At 35.2% G+C, this 20,278-nt stretch overlaps 1 protein-coding gene and 1 pseudogene across 1 annotated transcript in view; both read right to left on the bottom strand.

The window, feature by feature from the left end:
* LOC149188664 (caffeoylshikimate esterase-like) overlaps positions 1 to 20,278 on the bottom strand; it is an 82,150-nt gene that overhangs the window by 59,420 nt on the left and 2,452 nt on the right. The window contains exons 2-4 of the mRNA XM_089410035.1: positions 18,937 to 18,991; positions 17,644 to 17,762; positions 16,440 to 16,533 (exon numbers count right to left, since the gene is read on the bottom strand). Coding sequence (XP_089266161.1) covers positions 16,440 to 16,533; positions 17,644 to 17,762; positions 18,937 to 18,991 — 268 coding nt within the window. The remainder of the gene's footprint in view (positions 1 to 16,439; positions 16,534 to 17,643; positions 17,763 to 18,936; positions 18,992 to 20,278) is intronic.
* Positions 7,467 to 16,413, bottom strand: LOC149188665 (caffeoylshikimate esterase-like; annotated as a pseudogene).

The following is a 20,278-nucleotide window of genomic DNA, read 5'->3' as shown; positions in this document are numbered from 1 at the left end:
TTGTCAGCACAGGAGAGTGGTCTACTTTGTCTTAGAAAAGTGAGGTTCGCGTGCCTGGTGAGTGTGAGTATCACTTATGTTAATGGTTCTTTCATTGTCAAGGGAGAGGGTGAGAGTGAGTTCCAGGTCGATTGGGAGTAGTCGCAATGCTGCTAGGAACACACAACACAATAGGACGTACACAACTTTCGACAGAGTAGTCCACGCAGATGCGGCAGTCACAACACACAAGGGAATATGACACGTATAACACTCAGTGAGTTAGTCTACACGAGTGCAACGATATTTTATAGCAAGTTTCAAGTGAAAGGTTTGTCTTATGTCTAGGAAAGTAGTCTACATGGGTGAGACAACGTTAACAACATATACAACACATTTCCATTAATAGATTATGTATTAAAAAAAGTGAAATAGTTCAAATGTAAAACAAAAGTTAAAGCAACATGCATGACAAGTGTTAAAGATTAGTCTTTCAATAATTACAATACATGTGTGAAAACGTTCTAGCCTGTTAGCTGGCTTCTAAATTAAGCGAAAGTTCCAAGATACATCATTACACCATACATCAATAACCCTGTGTGAGGGGCTTTGGAGCCATTTCTTACTCCTCAAAGAAATGATTACATACTCTCTCAGCTATGTGGGAGGAGCTGAGGTGAAATGTCCTTTGCATGTACAAATGAAGGGGTATTTATAACCAAGGGTGAAACTAACCCTTGTGTCTATTCGACTACCCTCATGATTGTTTGACTTCCATGACTTTTCGACTTTACATGTCTCTTTGTACAACATGGCCCACAGTAAAGATGTGGATGACATGACTCCTGACACGAATCGGCATGACAGTGCTGGTATATTCGTGTTTCTACTAGTGTGCATGTCGAGCTGCAGTGCTACTGGGTGATGGATGTCTTCATGGTGTGTCACAACTTCACCTCCACATGGCAAAGTGCACATAGTCTTTGATGGTCGTTGGTTTGATTAATGTTGCTTTGGCACATTTCTCCTTGCTTGTATGTTGGAAGGCTTGACAAGCTCATCTGTTCGTGTAAGGTGCATGTTCATTCGTTCGTCCGTCCGTGAGCACAAATTGCATGTTTTCTCATTCATCCATCCATGAGCACATCTTTGCATGATAATTTGTTCGCGATCACATCTCTTCGCATGCATTGTTCATTCAACCATAGGTGAACCTGTCCTTCTGCTTATTCTCCCTTTGTTCATCCCATTCATCGTCATGCCATGTTTGTTGGTGTACCTGTATCTGCAGTCACTCATGATGAGATGACATCAAATCCAAAAAGCTCCTAGTCTACCATGACAGAAGATTATTTCAGATGTAGGTGACCAGGAGAGGCAACAAGGTTTCTAGGTAGGATTATGGCTGTCGGCACTATTGATGAAAACTATGCAAGAGTCACTTGGTGATGAAGGTGAGCAAGCCGAGACATCAGTGACTATCCACGAGGTCTGGCTCAACTGGAAGGAAAAACTGCGCAAATTTTGGGAGGAACAGTCCATGCTGGGGAAAGGCAGGGCAGACAAAATCTATGCATTTTCTAGAATGATCGGGTAGTGGGTTTTTGACAGCAAAATTTTCACAATTTTCTAGAGGAATAGGCCAGGTTGCATGGAGGATCAGCAAGCAGAAATTAAGAAATTTTTTAGAGGAGAAAGTCATGAGCTTGGCAGCCAAAACTACGCAATTCCTTGAGGGAACTGTTAGTTGGTTACTGGGTCATTAGCAACAAAAACTGCTCAATTCCTAGAGGGAACTGGGAGTCAGTTGTTGGGGCTTGGCAGCAAAAATTGCACAATTCGTGGAGGGAACTAGCAGTTTACTGCTGGCGGGGAAAACTTTTCTGAGGCTAGGAGGCTAGCCTGTTGATCACCTCTGCGCAATTTCTGAGTTGAGAAGACTGCTAGGAAGCAGAGGGCTTGCTCATGAAAACTGCGTAATTTTTTGGGTGAGCAGTCAGTGGACTGTCGAGAGGACTAGTTGGAAAACTTAGAAATTTTCTGACTGAGACAGGGATGGGCACTAGGTGTCTTTCTGGCCTTTCCACACAATTCTCTCAGTCAGTAGAGCGGGCAAGGTCAGCAGCCTCTGCACAATTTTTTATGGGAGTGAGTCTCAGGGTCACTGCGTTGTTCTAGGTGATAGTTGATCGAGTCTATGGTAGGGTGATAGTCCAGCTGTTGTAGGGGAGCCCAATTGTCATAACTTCAGCAAAATGACTAATTGTGTGAACGAGAGAAAGATGCATATGTGATCTTGCAAACACACACTTACATGACTCGACGACGAGATGACTCAAACCATCCAGACACACATGTTTAACATGACTGGCTGACAGTGCAAGCAACAAGCATGACACTTGTGATTGATCATTGATTGACCATGATGACACTTGCGCAACAGTGAATGTGACTCTGTGTGTGACTGTGACAAATGTTCTCATAACAAACATAACATGTGCACACGAAGTGAATAACTTGAGCATGACCAAAACATGGTTGCAAGCATGATATTATCATCAACATGCAAAATCTTGGGTGGAATGAGCAAGCAAGGGAACTACGAAGACTCACACAAGCTCACAAAGTGAACCCGAGTAAAACTCTCAAGGGAGGCTCTGAAATTGGGTGTAGGCCAAAATTTTAGAGGGTGGTTATAACTACTACAACAGATTAATAAAATATAACAAATAAATATGGTGAGTTGGAACTTATCTTGATTGAAAATGGTTTTGGATACAATTTGAGGCAAAAGTTAGGGTAGTTCTAAAGGATAAGTTGCTAAGATACTCAAGTTTATTTGAATATATTGAGAATGATTTGGCCTTTTAATACTTTGGATAATGTTTAATTTTCATATTATCCCTTTTAAGGATTGATTTTCACTCAAAAGTTTTAGCTTCCATAACATTTGGTTATATATATAGCCTACCATGCTAGTAGTTGTTACTTATTGCTTCTTTGTTATTAATTAAATTTAGTAATGGATGGGCGACAAAGAGGATTCTAAAAAGACTATTTCTATGGTTATCAAAGAGATTAACTATTAAAAAAATTAGGATTTGAAGATATGAAACCAAAGTAATGTCACTACCTTTGTTTTAGGTAACAATTTAAATTTTAGTTGATGAAAATATTTTGAAATTTTTTGAAAAGAAAATTAAAAAGGTTTTTATTGAGGTATATGCAATTTCCAAGTGACAACAGCTTAGTATCTTATGCTAAAATTTAATAAAAAAAAATTAAGTTTTTAAAATAAAATATAATAAAAATAAATATGATAACCTATAAATGCAATTTAATTTCAAAATTGATTAGGTCTCTCCATTACAAAGACATGGGAAATTAACAAAAACACCAAATTAAAGGAAATCTAAAGACACAAATTTTACATAATAAAAGCCTGTAACTAAATTCAATGGACTTTCATATTTCATTTTATTCCGAGATATGCTAACACTATTATTCACTTGCGGAGAATTCCATATTAGAATTAACAATTCCATATTAGAATTAACAAAAGTATTAAGTGAGCTTTCAAAACACCAACCTATATTCATTATTTTTCTTTCTCGAGACTCAAACTTGTATTCATGATTTCTCCCTCATTTATCTCATGGCCATTTTTTCTTGATATGGTTCATGCTATTTATGCTCTATAAATGGTTAGAAAATGAATTTAAAATATATTTAACTAATTGTCCATATTACAACTAAATGATGTAAACCTCATGTAGTTCTTTATTGAGTTCTCCATTGTTTTGACCATTTATTTGGAATATATAATTGAAATTTGTTAAGGACATTAAGTATTTCTTTATAAAAATCAACCATATTGTTAAGTATTTGCTTTGAAAATTTAAATTTAAATTAAAAGTAGTGTTGGTTAGAGTTTATGAAGGGGTTTCTTATTTTCTGAAACCATTCGTAAGTCCCATAAAGTGGTCAATTCGTAGAAGTAAAATGAAGATTTTAGTTAATGTTAAACAATGAGTGAATAAACTTCAAGGACACAACCTAGCATAAGATTGATTAAACTAAACACATAATCGAATTTATTTGGTATAACTTAATTTCATTTTAAATCAATTAACAATTTTTAGTGTTTACAATGGTGGCCTTATTGTGTAGGATGAAGCTAGTGTAATCCGATTTAGGATTCACTTCTTTTCGGAATGTAATTCTATAAAGGTGTGCAATTAATAAGAACAAGGAGAATATTCAAACTCCATCTATATCCCAAGTTAAAAACACAACATATATCCTACAACGAAGAGAATATTGAAACCATTTGAGCAAGAAACACAATGAATTGAATTTGTATTGAGTGACAATAATAAAAACAAGGCACCTTGCATTCGAGTAGTGCGAAACCAGTAAAGGAGAATTGAGTTTTAACAATATCAAATCCTAAATAGAGGAATGATTATGCAAACCCCTTAAAATCCTAAATATGGTTGGAAACCCTGATCCATGTATAGTTTATTAATTAAAACAAAATAAAAAAAGGTATGTTATTGCACATATATACTCAATGACTTAAATTTTCTTCCATGGGAAGGAAGGAACAAGCTTGAAAAAAAACAACTTCATCGAGAGCTTGCTAATATTGTAACCACCCAATACCACATTTACCTGCTTTTACAACCTCTTCAAGGTACACATGAGTTGAGTGTTATTGTGACATGACCCAACCTCCATGTTCCAGTTATGGAAGTGATGTCTACTAAACATAAACATATTTTCGTCCCTTAGTGACACTAAATCACCCAGGTGACTAACAACAACCACTGGTGATCAATCCCTGAGCTGGAACTTTCACTTCTCAGAATTTAAACTTGACTACATGCTTGACACACTGTGCATGCAGTTGGAAGGCTCCAACCACAATCATGAGCCTTGATGCATGCAATTATAACCAAAATTATTCAATTCAGAGGGTGCGGTTGCGAGATCAGTGCCACTTTTTCAGGGCTGACCTACTAGCCACTACTTAGAACAACACAAAACTTTCTAGAATTAGATCTAGGATAATCACAAGTTCTAAACAATAAATACTAAGGTTAGATCTTGTCCAGGACATGCCTAATACATGATAGACATTTCGTCAAACACATGATAAACGTAGTAGTTATAGGTCATGAATGCATATCTTATTATGATCTTCTTAACTTCATCAGAGAGTCATTAAGAAGGCTCAATGGCCTCTCAAGCTAGCTGCAACAAGACTTGTTAGCCCATACATACATTAACCATTCCCTAATTAATAAAATCATGAATAAGATCCATAGTAAGAGCACATTATTCAATCATGCCTACAACCAACATATAACTAGAATAAAATCCAGACAACCAGCGATAAGAGAAACATAATAACCATTACATGTGCTTATAGATCACAACATGAAAATAGATCATATTAATCATATGAAAAAGCCAACCAAGTCAAGGACTTCCACGTACCACCCAACCATAGATTGGGTTGCATGAAATCTCTCTTTCAGCTAATCACTCATGTGCCATATTCCACGCATGAATGTTGGATCATATGGGTTAAACCCAAATAGAACCAACCAAGGCTTCTAGAGGCCAAACCACCTCAACCCTCAACAACAATTATTTCACGTAAACCGGTCTAGAAATCACTACCATCAAAACATGATTGGATGTTTTTGACTTACCTCGAAAGCTCTAGAGGAATTTTCTTGACTCCACCCATTCGTCAGGAATTCCAGGAGAAAGCTCATCTCTACCCTTGACCCTTGGGAATTTTCCTGAGACCACCTCAACCAAGATCCAAGTCCACCATCCATCCAAAACTCAATCAAAATAAAGAACCCACTACATGATGGCTATCTAGGAAATGGCAAGGCAAGGCTAATAACATTGTTAATCTAGGCAATCCTATGCAAATGATATCAAAATAACCAAAGAACCACATGCATGTACCATGCATCCAAATATCAACAAGGAAATCACACATGTAACCTGTTATCTGCAATGAAATCCAGTTGTAGCTGATGATCCAACCTTATTTTCCGCTATCCACAATTCCTTTGCTTGCTTTTCTCCAAGTCCAAGTGAATGATGGGATGCTCTAAGTGTGCAAGAGTGTAAGGGAGCTAGAATGAAAAAGAGTTGAGCAAAAAACTATCAAAAGTTGAACTAACAAAAGTTGTGAACTATTTCTTTGATGCCTTCTTATCATTAATGTCTAGTCTCTTCCTTCTTGTTTCATTTTTCTTCATTTTCCTTCATTTCTTTTCTAATTTCCCTTCCATGCATATTTGTGTCTCTTCATATTTTTTTCTCCTATTTTCCTTTATTTCCTTAATTAAATGCCATTTATTACCTCTTTGTCTTTGTAAATTTCCATAACCATTAATAAAATGCATATTATGATGTTTTTCTCTCAATTTAGCTTGGAATACGTCCTTGGTTGGTTTTTGCACTTTTACACGAAAATATAACCCTGATTGTTACAAATATAAAATAGAACACCAACCTAGTTAACTTTGTTCAAATCCATCCTACCAAACAATACAATTAAGCTTGTTTAAAACCCGAGTTACAAGGCTATATAAAAGGAGAAAAGCTTATATTTGGAAAGTAGAAGAATGGAAGATAATGAGTACTAAAAAAAATTTGGAAGTAATGATTGGACTTCAAGGCTCCAACACAAATTAATATTTCTTTAAACAAACATTGAATAATTCTCTCTACTCATTTTGAGTGGAAAACAATTGACATGTCTTCATTTAAACTTAGGCATATAAGATAAATTGTTATTTTAACAACATTCAAACCACTCACTTTGAACTAGTTTTAAACCTTTGTCTCCAGGATGAACCACATTAGATGGTTCGAAAGGTCAACCAAATCATCATGATGTGATTAATCCAAAAGACAATCTCATAATTTTATATTTATTTTTATTTATGGTAAATAATCTCTATAAATTTTATAATTAAAAAATTAACATATAAATATTATGTTTATTTAGAAAGTTAGTTTGATTAGTTGTGCATAAAAACATTTTTACTATTGAAATATTAACCATTTAATTTTTTAAATATCTATTAAAAAATCAGGAGTTCAATTTTCTAAACATCTTCCAAATCAATCTCTGATAATAAAACTTAACGATCACCAACCTATAACAACATATACACATTTGAATGGTAAATCCCACATAAGTTGGGCAGATGCCCATTTCTTCCCGAACGAAATGCCTGAAATGCAAATAAAAGACTGATCAAAAGCTTTAGTCGATGCAAGCAAAACTACTAGCTCGAAGGTATCATTCCTTGTATGAGAAACGTATGCACCATTCACACTTGTAACTCATGCACTGGATTATCTGGTATTGAATATAATATAAAATAAGATAAGATAATGTTATTCAGGCACTTGCTTTCATGACAGACTATTTATGGATGTTTATTTCTTTAGGGGCACCCTGCTGCACTTCTCTCGTCTAACCATCCAATAATGTCTCAAAATACCAACTCTGTGTGCTCGGGAGGTTCTCCATGCATCAATCCATGCCACATATTGGGATACAGTTTCAGTGTTTTGTCTATGCTTTTGGCAGAAGCACATAGTAATTTGCTCCCAGCCGGGTCTGTTATTTTATCATCTTCCCCATGAAGAATCAGAAAAGGCAGCATCACCTGCACAATATAATTCATTAAGAACGTCATAAGCTTTATCTAGAATAGGTACCTATGAAAGGAAGCAAGGATAACTTGAAAGACAATAATTTGGCACCTCATCCATTCATTTCTCTATGTCCAAACTTGTCATCGGTAGCTCAAACGCAGTCTTTAGACGAGGTCTTCCTTGATAAATATATGGGTTTTCCCGCAGCTGTGTTTAGCAGCAGGAAACCATGACAATGACGCAATTATATAAACATATTGGATATGAAACCATGAGGATGAAGCAATTATATATACATATTGGATAATTTTTTAAAGAAAAATGGTTGATGGGAACTAGTAATTTCTTCATATATGTAACGTTCTGCAAGTCATATATAATAGAAACTCATAATTTTTTTAAAGGAAAATGGTTGATGGGAACTAGTAATTTCTTCATATATGTAACGTTCTGCAAGTCATATATAATAGAAACTCATAATTCAGCGTTGAACCATATCTGGAAATCACTAGAAACTGGAGCTTGGGATCAACTGGAGCTGAGATCCCAAACTCTGACAAGATGCCAGAAATTGGAGCCGGGATCCCAGAAACTCAAGCTTGGATCCCAGACTCTAATAAGATACTTGAACTGGAGATCCCAGACCCCAACTAAACACATTATTTTCCAGCTTTATTGACTGGTAGTTGTGTCCCCGTGAAATTTGTAACCAGATAAAAAATAACATCCCAGTAAAACAACCGCAAGTACCAAATCTTCTCACCAAGAGAATACACATTAGAATATTCTTCTTAGATATTACTAGAAGAATGAAATGATATAAAATTAGGTCCTTACCCCCCTTCTCTTTTCCGGGTCCTTAATGCCCACTTCTGAATAGTCTTGCGTGGGCATAAGCTTCCACGTTGGGATTATTGCAGTTAACGTCCGCAATATGCTGAGGGCCACGGGCTGAGACGTTAATTCCTCGGATATCTGTAGTTAGTATAAACGTAGTGAGTACGCATATAAAAACCATGATACTAATGTCCAAACTATTGGAAATATTTTGTGATTGGAGTTTTCTTTTGAAAGGAAATTCATTGGTATTTATTGGAGTTTTCCTTTGCAGGAATATGTCAGGCTAATTACAGCGTGTGATATAGCATGGACATCCCATGAAGTATGAGACAGACGCAACCAGGTTGATAATCAAACTCAAAAATTTTTAACCTACAGACGAAACTGACTTTACCATCTTTCCATATGAACTATAGAATCCATATTTCTACAACTAGAGTTACGTGAATTTTTTATAATCTACACCTTGCACATAGGGGCAACAAGCACAGCACAACTTCATACTGAATTCAGTGTAGAAAGCATATCTCTGCAACTAGTGTTATGTGAATTTATAATTTGTACCTTCAACATAGGACAAGCAAGCACAACGCCACTCCAAAAGTTAGGTTGCTTTCGATGGATGAGAAGTGCCACGGCTGCTCCCACTGATTCTCCATAAAGGAACCTCGCTTTCTCCCTATACTCAACCCCCTCTGTAACGTAATTTCCATACTATCTTGTCACTATGCACAACTACATATCTCATTCAATTATGTCAGTGTAATGTAATTTTCATGCCGTCTTCATACAATTCTTTCAGTGGACATAAATCACCATAACATTTAAATATATATCATGCATAAAAGGATCCCAATTATACATACCAGCGACACTCCTGAAAAATGCTGCGCAATCGGCTACATGGGCGTCGAAGTTTTTTTATGTAACAATGTGTTCGGTCCGATTTTGTTGAAATATTAATTTCAACTGCGCATTAATTCAGTTGAAGACTACTCAGACTCTATCAGACCGCTTTTGTTGAAGGAGTGGTATTCCCTCAAATGCCCCTGATGCAATCAAAATTTGACGCGTGTCCCGGTACTTTTTACAAAACAACTTTTTATGACGTAACGCTCGTTTTTTTTGGGCAACCGATATCCATTGGATTGGAGTGAAGACCAGGGCATGAATATTGCGTGGAGTAAAAATTTTGGTTTGACCATCGGTTTTATCAGTAAGGAATTTACTGAATATTTACTATGGTCGTAAATATAGGTAAATGGCTTTAGTTTATTATGTATGGGAAGTATGGGATGAGTAAAAGAAAGGTATGGGCATATTTTTTTTATTAAAAATATATGCAATGAAGTATGTAAATGAAATGTAATGTTTTTTGTTTGTATTTAGTTGATTTTGTATTGTAATGAAAAAAATGCACAACAGTGCAAATAAAAAAAAAAAAAAAAACCAGAACAGAGTAGTGTAATGTAATGTGAGGGAAGCGCGCAGTGAATACACACAACAGTGTTGTTCGCTGAACAAAAGGAAATACACAACAGGGTAAAATACATCATCTTTGAAAGGGATGCACAACAACGTGAGGGTAATATTATGTTTTTTTGAATATGAAATATAATATGCCTCAACATACGGAAGAATTTTTTTTATTTTACAGCAGTGAATGTAAAATTTTTTCACACAGCAGTGAATGAGAATTTTATACAACAGTGTAAAAATATTTGCAAAAGAGACAGAGTAATTTTTTTTGAAGTTCTTGGTGAATCCCTCTGTTAAGAGGAAGATCTTTTGTATCAGGAATTTTATTAATGAACACAAGCTTTATTTGTATGTGTAAAACTCTGTTCTTTGGAGTAATTTTTTTTCTTCCCTGTGTTAAGATCCTGTGGAGAAAACAGAGCATTGTTTTTGTGTTCAGTTAATTTGTTTTTGGAATTTTACTAGAAAAATTCCCAACAGTGGTATCAGAGCTTGTCCAGGCTCTTTGAAGGTGTCAAAAAAGCTGAAGAAAGGTTCATTTTGTTGCAGCAGCTTCTCCAGTAGAGTGAAGACTCAGTCAAGAAAGGATCCAGGTATTTCTCAAGTTTTTTCTGTGTAACTGTTGAAGACAGTCAGTGATTTTTAAATACACAGTCAAATATTTGAAGCATAGTTAAGAGTGCAAGAATGGCCAGCACCAGCACTAGCATGGGTATCTTTAATACTCAGCTCCCACAGTTTAATGGGAAAAACTATGACTATTGGGCAATAACCATGAGAGCCCTGTTTGCTCCTCAAGATTTATGGGAATTAGTTGAAGATGGATTTGAAGAACCATGATATGAAGATGAGTTTAATAGATTAACTCAGGCAGAGAAAGATCTGTTGAAGAGAAATAAGAAGAAGCATTCTAAAGCCCTCGTATTTTTGTATCAAGCAGTGCATGAGAGTGTGTTTCCAAGGATAGCAGCAGCCAAGACATCCAAAGAAGCATGGAAAACTCTCAAGACAGCCTATCAAGGCATGGAAAAAGTGAAGACAGCAAAACTACAGTTGCTGAGAAGAGATTTTGAGAATCTATGCATGAAGGAGTCAGACAATATTGACTCATTCTTCACACATGTGATTGGTCTAGTCACACAAATAAGGTCTCATGGAGAAACTCTTGAAGAAAGGAGGATTGTGGAGAAACTGTTGAGGGTCCTACCCTCAAAGTTTGATGTGATTATTACCACCGTAGAGGAGACAAAGGATCTCACAAATTTCTCAGTTGATGAACTTCATGCATCACTGATAACACATGAGCAGAGGTTGATTAGAAATGAAAACTCATCTCAAGAACAAGCCTTTAAGACACAGATATCCTTTGGAAGAGGAAGAGGTCAAGGCAGATGAAACAAGAGAGGAAGAGGCAGAAGCCAAAACAGAGGTTGAAGGAACAGTCCAGCAAATGCTCAAGGAAGAGGCAGCAATCCAAATCAGAACCAAGGCCAAGGCAGTAGTCAACAAAGTGGACAACATCATGCTCAAGGACAAAGATATGAAAAATCCAATGTCCAATGTTATTACTGTAAAAAATATGGGCATTATGCCAATGAATGTAGGAAGAAGCAGCATGATATGAATAATAGATCTAGTGCAAATATCGCTAGAGAAAATATCAGCCAAGATAATGTGCTTTTAGCTTGTAACATGGCTGAAAAAAACAGTGATGATATATGGTTTCTAGACTCCGGTTGCAACAACCATATGACAGGAAACATAGCCCTGTTTTCTGCTTTAGATCAAAATGTGAAATCACAAGTCACACTTGGGACTGATAGTAAAATTTCTGTTATGGGAAAGGATAAGTAAAAATATTTACAAAAAAAGGTGAAAAGAAAACCATAGCAGATGTCTATTATGTTCCTGGAATGAAGTGTAACCTCTTAAGTATTGGACAACTTGTTCAAAAGGGTTACAATGTTTTCTTTGATAATGATGTATGCACCATCATGCATAGAGCACCTAGCAAACGATGTATTGCTGAAGTGAAGATGACAAGGAACAGGATGTTCCCTCTCAGAATAAAGGCAGATTTAAAAAATAAAGAAGTAATAGCAATAGTGACTTAAGAGTCTTACCAAAGCGAACCAAAGATGAAAATTGGTTGTGGTACTTGAGATTTGGACACCTCAACTTTGAAGGTCTTAATTTTTTGAGTAGGAAAGGGATGGTAAGAAGATTACCATTGATAGAGAAACTAGACAGCCTTCGTGAAGGTTGTATCCTGGGGAAACAACATAGAGAAAGTTTTCTATCAGGTAAAAGCATCAGGGCGAAAGCACCCTTAGAAATTGTCCACTCAAATTTATGTGGCCCAATGCAAACTCCATCACTAGCAGGCAACCAATATTTTCTAACATTCATTGATGATTTCACCAGAAAGACTTGGGTTTATTTCCTAAAGAACAAAAGTGAAGTGTTTGAAAAATTTCAAAATTTCGAAGCACTTGTAGAAAACCAAAGCGTGTTTCACATCAAAGTTTTAAGAACTGATAGAGGAGGTGAGTATATCTCCAAAGAATTTCTACAGTTTTGTAGAGAAAATGTAATTCACAAACAGTTTACAGCTAGGTACACCTTGCAACAAAATGGAGTTGTCGAAAGAAAGAATAGGACAATCATGGACATGGCGAGGAGTATGTTAAAGGCAAAGCATTTGCCAAATGATTATTGGGTTGAAGCTGTACACTGTGTAGTATATATTTTGAATAAGTGTCTTACAAAATGAGTCATGAACACAGTGCCGGAAGAAGCATGGAGTGGTAGAAAACAAGGAGTCACCCACATGAAAGTTTTTGGATTTGTGGCCTATGCACACATTCCAAATCAGCTAAGGAAGAAGTTGGACAGCAAATGGGAGAAATGTATTTTCATTGGATACAGTGAGGTATCCAAAGCTTACAGGTTGTATATCCCATCTACCAAGAAGTTTTTTGTGAGAAGAGATGTTCAGTTCATTGAGGAGGAAGTTTGGGATGGAAGCATAGAGAAAACAGTGAATGTTAAAAATTATTTGTCTCATGATGAAGATGATGAGGAGATGGCTGAAATACATCCCCAAATAGCAGCGCCAACACAAGGATAGCAAGAGACACCCTTGAGGAGAAATGAGAGTGCTTCTCCTAGCACACCACAAGGAGGAAATTCAAGTGCTTCTTCAAGCATTTATACCAAATGAAAGAGGTAAGAAATTCAGAAATTTAAGTGACATTTATGATGAAGGTATGAATTCTTTGTTTGCTTTATATTGTCATGTTGATGACCCTATTCATTTCGAAGATGCAATTAAGGATAAGAAATGGATAGAAGCTATGGATGAGGAAATCAATGCCATAGAGAGAAACAAGACATGGGATTTGGTTGAGCTATCAAAAGGAAAATAAGTTATTGGAGTTAAATGGGTTTATAAGACCAAGAGTAATGCTGAAGGCAAAATAGAAAGACACAACCCAAGGTTGGTTGTCAAAGGATACAAATAGCAGTATGGGAGAGACTATGATGAAACTTTTGCACCGGTTGCAAGAATGGAAACAGTGAGAGCAGTGTTGTCCATAGCAACACAAAACAAGTGGAAAGTTTACCAAATGGACATGAAGTCAACATTCCTAAATGGAGTGTTAATGGAAGAGGTTTACATTGAACAACCTCTAGGCTACGAAAAGAAAGGCCAAGAGCACAAAGTGTATAGATTGAAGAAAACTCTTTATGGGCTGAAGCAAGCGCCAAGAGCGTGGTACAGTAGGATAGATTCCTATCTACTGGAAAAAGGATTTGAAAAGTGTGAGGGAGAACCCACCCTCTACATCAAAGAAATAGATGGTAAATTACTAATTGTTGTGTTATATGTTGATGATGTTATTTTCACAAGTAATGATGATTGCCTTATTGAAAATTTCAAAACAGTCATGAAAGAGGAATTTGAAATGACCGACATGGGCTTGCTGAGATACTTCTTAGGAATAGAAGTAGATCAAAATGAAAGGGATTTTTATCTCACAGGCAAAATATGTTAATGAAGTGTTGAAAAGATTTAACATGCTGGACAGTAGGGCAGCAATCACTCCCATAGTGATGGGATTAAAACTCAGCAAAGAGGACAGCAGCAAGGATTTTGATCATAGCTTGTACAAGAGCATAGTTGGCAGCCTCATGTATTTGACTGCAATTAGGCCAGATATAATGTCTGCTGTTAGTTTAATTTCGAGATTCATAGAGAGGCCAAAAGAAGCACATTGGCAGGCAGCAAAAAGAATTCTGAGGTATGTTAAAGGTACTAAAACGTTTGGAATTTTATATACTATCTCAGAATGTTCAGATTTAATTGGATACACTGATAGTGATTGGGCTAGAAGTGTGGATGATTGGAAAAGCACATCTGGTTATGTTTTTCATATGGGTTCAAGAGCCATTTCATGGGCTTCTAAAAATCAGCCTATTGTAGCATTGTCTACAGCAGAGGCAGAATATGTGGCAGATACAGCGGCAGCATGTCAAGCAATTTGGATGAGAAAAATGTTAAGGAGTTTAGGCCAAGAGCAGGCAAAAGGAACGTTGATTTTTTGTGACAATAGCTCAGCTATTGCATTATCCAAGAATTCGATGTTTCATAAGAGAACGAAATACATTGACACAAGGTTTCATTACATCAGGGAATTGGTGAACAATGGAGAAATTGTTTTAAAACATTGCAGGACTCAAGAGCAGGTTGCAGACATTCTAACCAAGCCTTTGGACCAGAAAAGCTTCGAACTTTTGAGGAAGTGTTTGGGGAGTGTTGAAATATTAATTTCAACTATGCATTAATTCCGCTGAAAACCACCCAGACTCCATCGGACCGCTTTTGCTGAAGGAGTGGTATTCCCTCAAACGTCCCCGATGCAATCAAAATTTAACACGTGTCCCCAGTACCTTTTACAAAACAGCTTTTTATCGGGACGTAACGCTCGTTTTGTTTCGACAAGCGATATCCGTTGGATTGGAGTGAAGACTATCCGCCGTCGACTGAAAGTAAAGCTGGCCTGCAGGCCATGAATATTGCGTGTTGTCAAAATTTTAGTTTGACCGCAGGTTTTATCATTAAGGCATTTAATGAATATTTACTATGGTCATAAATATAGGTAAATGGCTTTAGTTTATTATGTACGGGAAGTCTGGGATGAATAAAAGAAAGGTATGGGCATATTTTTTTATTAAAAATATATGCAATGAAGTATGTAAATAAAATGTAATTTTTTTTGTTTGTAGTTAGTTGACTTTGTATTGTAATGAAAAAGACGCACAGCAGTGCAAATAAAAAAAAAAACCAGAACAGAGTAGTGTAATATAATGTAAGGGAAGCGCGTAGTGAATACACACAACAATGTTGTTTGTTAAAGAAAAGGGAATATGCATCAGTATAAAGTACATCATTCTTGAAAAGAATGCACAATAGCCTGAGGGTAATATTATGTTTTGTTGAATATGAAATGTAATATGGCTCAACATATGGAAGAATTTTTTTTATGTTACAATAGTGAATGTAAAAGTTTTTCACAGCGCAGTGAATGAGAATTTCATATAGCAGTGTAAAAATATTTGGAATAGAGACAGAGTAATTTTTTTTCGAAGTTCTTGGTGAATCCCTCTGTTAAGAGGAAGATTTTTTGTATCAGGTATTTTATTAATGAACACAAGCTTTATTTGTATATGTAAATATGAAATTTTTTTTGCTTCCCTGTGTTAAGATCCTGTGGAGAAAATAGAGCATTGTCTCTGTGTTCAATTAATTTATTTTTGGAATTTTAACAGAAAAATTCCCAACAGATTATATGAAGCCTTTGTAAGCCTCACTGCTGTGTCGTAGAATAGATCCAATTGGATTATTAGATTTCAAAATCGATGAATAAGAAAAATCATAAACTCCAACAAATATTGTTGTTTAGCTAATTTTCTGTTCATATTTATTTACAGTCCATGGATCCAGTGTGACCGCAGATAGTCACATTACAAGCACCTTTCATCAAAATGCTGCACTCTGCCCCATAGCCTGCAATCATGAAAAGAAAACAAATTACATGATATAGGTCTGAGATTCCAGACACGTTGTATTTACTTAATTGTAAATTTCGAAAATATCTTATAACTTGTTAAGAAAATCTGAAAATAATTGATCTTTCAAATTCCAATATATTTCCAAAATCTACCATAAATATACCCTCAAATATTAAAAAACCTAACCATATAAAAATATATTTTAAATATTTCAGTTCAAAGTTACCCAATAATTATAAAAAACCTGACTATAAAGAAAATATATTCTAAATATTCCAGTTCAAAGTCACAAGTTCCAATCCCGATTAAGGTTATGTTAGGATGTCGACTCTGTACCATGAATTGCAAAGCTATGTGATTCTCACCGTGGCAGAGGCATATAAGGGCTTTGGATTGCCTCTCTGCCGGTACCCATCTACAAGTAAAGAGCTTCACTCCTCTCGAACGTTGAATAAACTCCTGTATAATGATTTAAATCAATAGCGTCAGAACACAAATGGTTAGAAATAATCACGACCCTGTTCATATGTTTCAGTCGACTAGGAGTTAATAATTGTCAGGAGTCGTTAAATTTAGCTGTAGTTTTTACTGTTCTATTTATGTATAAATCCCAGTGTTTATGAATGATATTGTTAAGCTATTTAGTGAGTCTTCATTTCCTGATTTTGTTTTGATGATCTTGTTTAGAGAGTCTTTTCTGCAAGGTAATATTTTTTATTAAATAGTATTTTTGAGTCATAAGAATTATTAAATAAAGTAAATGATTTTATTGATTACCATAAATATCAGCTATAGTGTATTTTACATGACCTTGCTGTTAAAGAGTTACTAGTTGATTATAAGAAAGTAGGTAACCAGTTGAGGCAGGAATTTGTTGAAAGCCAGATGATGACCAAGGCAACGCAGGATTTGAGAGTGCACCAAATAAAAGGAGGACACAAGAGTGTTTTCAAAGAAACTAACTATTATTATCCAAAGCCTTCCATTGAAGAATACTTAAGAATATTTGATGATGGAAGTGAATTTGTTGAAAATGTTAAAATGAATGGGCCTCATACTTGTTGTAACAAGGAGCAATATCTAATGTTTATGATGAAAAAAAGAAACTTTAGAACAATAAATTCAAGAAAAAGTTGCGTTGCATCATTATATTATGATAAAGAAAGTCTAAATGAAATATTTAAGACATATTTGTAAAGCTAGCTGAAACTTAAACCAGTATTATAAGAAGTGTTTGTAAGCCTAAATGAAATATTTAAGACATATGTGTAAAGCTAACTGAAACTTAAACCAGTGAACCAGTAAATCGTCGTTTTAAAAAGTGTTAGAAATAATCACAAGCATATCCATATGATTGCGAATCAATCAGCCGAGAATTAATAGTCCACGGTGTCAATGGGCGGCGAATTAATAGTCAACGGTAGGGAATAATGACAATAGCTATAGTTTCTACGGCTCGATCTAGATATAAATCTCAATATTGATGAATAATATTGTTAAACTCTTTAATGAGTCTCCTTTCCTTGTAACAATTTATAAATTTCCGTATGGTAATGTTCTGTTATTTACCTTATCAAAACTTGAAGCATCTTGAACCGCTGCATTCGCAGTTTTCAACACTTTACGGTACCAAATCAGTTGCTCCGGAGGTAGTTTTATGGTATCATGGCACGAGTAATTCACCGGCCCTAAGTAAAATATACAGTCGTAATCAAATTGTCTGGGACAGTGTTATTTTGGACAAAACAACCATATAATTTATAAATTCATGAAGTCAAAAGAGCTCGGTGAAGTAAAGAAAGACTCAGACAGTGTTACTTTGGGCAAATCAACCATATAATTTATAAATCCTTAAACTCAAAAGAACTTGGAATTAGAGTAGTGAAGGGGAGTTTGAGTTTAGTAAGGAAAATTTCAGGGGTAAAAGAATTATTTTTGATATTTTTTAAAAAGATGTGCTAAAATTTTAATAAATGTTTTTTATTGAATATTTTTTAATTAATTTATTTTTATATTAATAAATTATATGTTTTTTTTGAATATTTATTTATATTTTATATTTTAGAATCAAAATAATCATCCATAATATTAAAAATAAGTATAATGTTTGAATCTATAAAAATATCTTGCAACCATGAAATGCTCAGTAAATTAAGATTCATTAATCCCTAGAATTCCCATCTCTAAGAAATGAATAAATTTATGTTGCACGAGTTTCAAGTGTGTGGATACAGTTACATGGAACAACAACTATAGGCATGATTAGAAATTTATTTTCATTCAAAATTTGCTAATCAAATTCCATCATGTGGATTCTATCTTGCAATGAAATATGTAAAAGATTGAATTTTGAAACATTGCACAAAAAATCAAAATATTAATCCATCAACAATTTGCCAATGAAATTCCTTGCTAGCAGAGAAACATAATATTATATTCAACTTCCAAATTCAAGTTTGGAAATTTAAAATGAAACTAACATGTTATTCTTTCTCTTTCTTTCTGACCATCGCTGTAATTTGTTGAATCTTCTCATTAAAGTTTCAAGATAGACTTTATTGAATTTCAAGACAGAAATTGTCAAAAGATGACTAGCAACTATCTATATTTTGTTGAAGCATTTGCTACATCTTCAAATCTTTGTTACTTTACAGAGCCCATACAACCCAGCCCCTAATCTCATATGTATCACTTAAACCTGTTACTTTAGAGAACCCACGCAGCCCAACCGCTAATCTAATATGTACCACTTAATCTAATATGTACCACTTAAACCAGCTCCTAATCTGACATATATCACTTAAATAAGTAAATATTACTTTTTCTGCTCAAAATAAGTATCGGAAAAGTGAAAATTCATACCATCTCTCAAGTTTCCAGAAACGTGGGAACGTGAGATACGTACTCTCGAATACCTCTGAAAACAATATCAATATTAGTATGGAATAAATTAAGAACAGAAACAACACTCTGATTGTTACATTTTAAATTTTATAATAAAAATTGCATTTGAACGGGGTAAAATTCGAAAACTCAAAGCTAGAATTGCAAATGAAAAAACAGAAAAGGAAACTCTTATTTTTTCGTTCGACATTTTGTATACATAATGTACAACAAGTGGCAAAGAGGGAAGGCTTCACGGAGGGACATAATGAAGTGGCGGAAGAAAGTCAATCTCTGAAAGAGCTCAGGCCAGGTTGGAAGAAGAAGAGAGGAAGAGAGAAATGAATATAAAAATTATTTTATTATAGAAATTTTTTTTTTTTTTTTTTCCGAAGGTGGTAAAACCTATCAACTCAGGGGTCAAACCAACAGTGAGGACAGCCATCTCTGGCTGCTATCCGCGAATGCTGGGTTGACTCATCACTGTTAAATAGGAAAACCATGCTGGTGGTCCGTAATCGGGAGCAGGCTCTCACTCTTGCCAGATGCCTCTGGGTCTTGGGCCGTTAACCTGTTTCCTTACGTCCGAGGAAGACGAGCTCTTAGCCAAGCAGAAGCAGTTTTACGGCATACTCCAGGCCGGTAGAAAACATTATTATTTATTGAGTAAAAAAAATTATTATTTATCCAGTAAATATTTGTTTTTTTTAATTTTAATAAAAATTAATATAGATTTTTAAAAATTTGAATTTAAGTTGTTTAATCTTTAAAATTTTAGTGTTTTTAAAGGGTTTTTAATCTATTTATGTATTCAAAAATGCGCTTTAAACAACAAAATATTTAAAAATACATTTTAAACAACAAAATCACATTACTCTTTCAAAATTGTTTTTCCCAATTCCAATAAAAAATATGTTTCGTATATAAATTAAACTACGCTATTACTTAAGTATTGGGGGTTTCCGAAGTGAATGTTTCATGAGGCACAATACTTGATAAGCTTTTGCAAATGGGGTAGCAAGCTAAGTGGGCTTGATGGTGGTGAAAACTCCACAGTTAAGCACTATTGAGCCAGAGGCGATTTGGGATGGGTCCCAAGAAGTCGGGTAAGTGGGTTAGCTCCCAGGAAGTCCTAGTTAGCGGGTGCAAGCCCCAGAAGTGATGATTGATGCTATGTGATATCTTTCACTACAGAAGTGTTGATTGACACTATGTGATTTATTTCACTAGTTTCAATCCCATTTTTTGGGATCTAGGATGGGTGACCTCCCACGAAGCCCTGGTTATGACGATTGACGCTATGTGATTTATTTCACTAGTT

This window comes from Pinus tabuliformis, chromosome 3_1 (genome assembly GCF_031772625.1).
Source record: "Pinus tabuliformis cultivar Carrire ecotype Pingquan chromosome 3_1, CPIR1, whole genome shotgun sequence".
Lineage (NCBI taxonomy): Eukaryota > Viridiplantae > Streptophyta > Pinopsida > Pinales > Pinaceae > Pinus > Pinus tabuliformis.
Note: the sequence above shows the minus strand (reverse complement) of the source record. Positions and strands in the feature narration are given on the sequence as shown.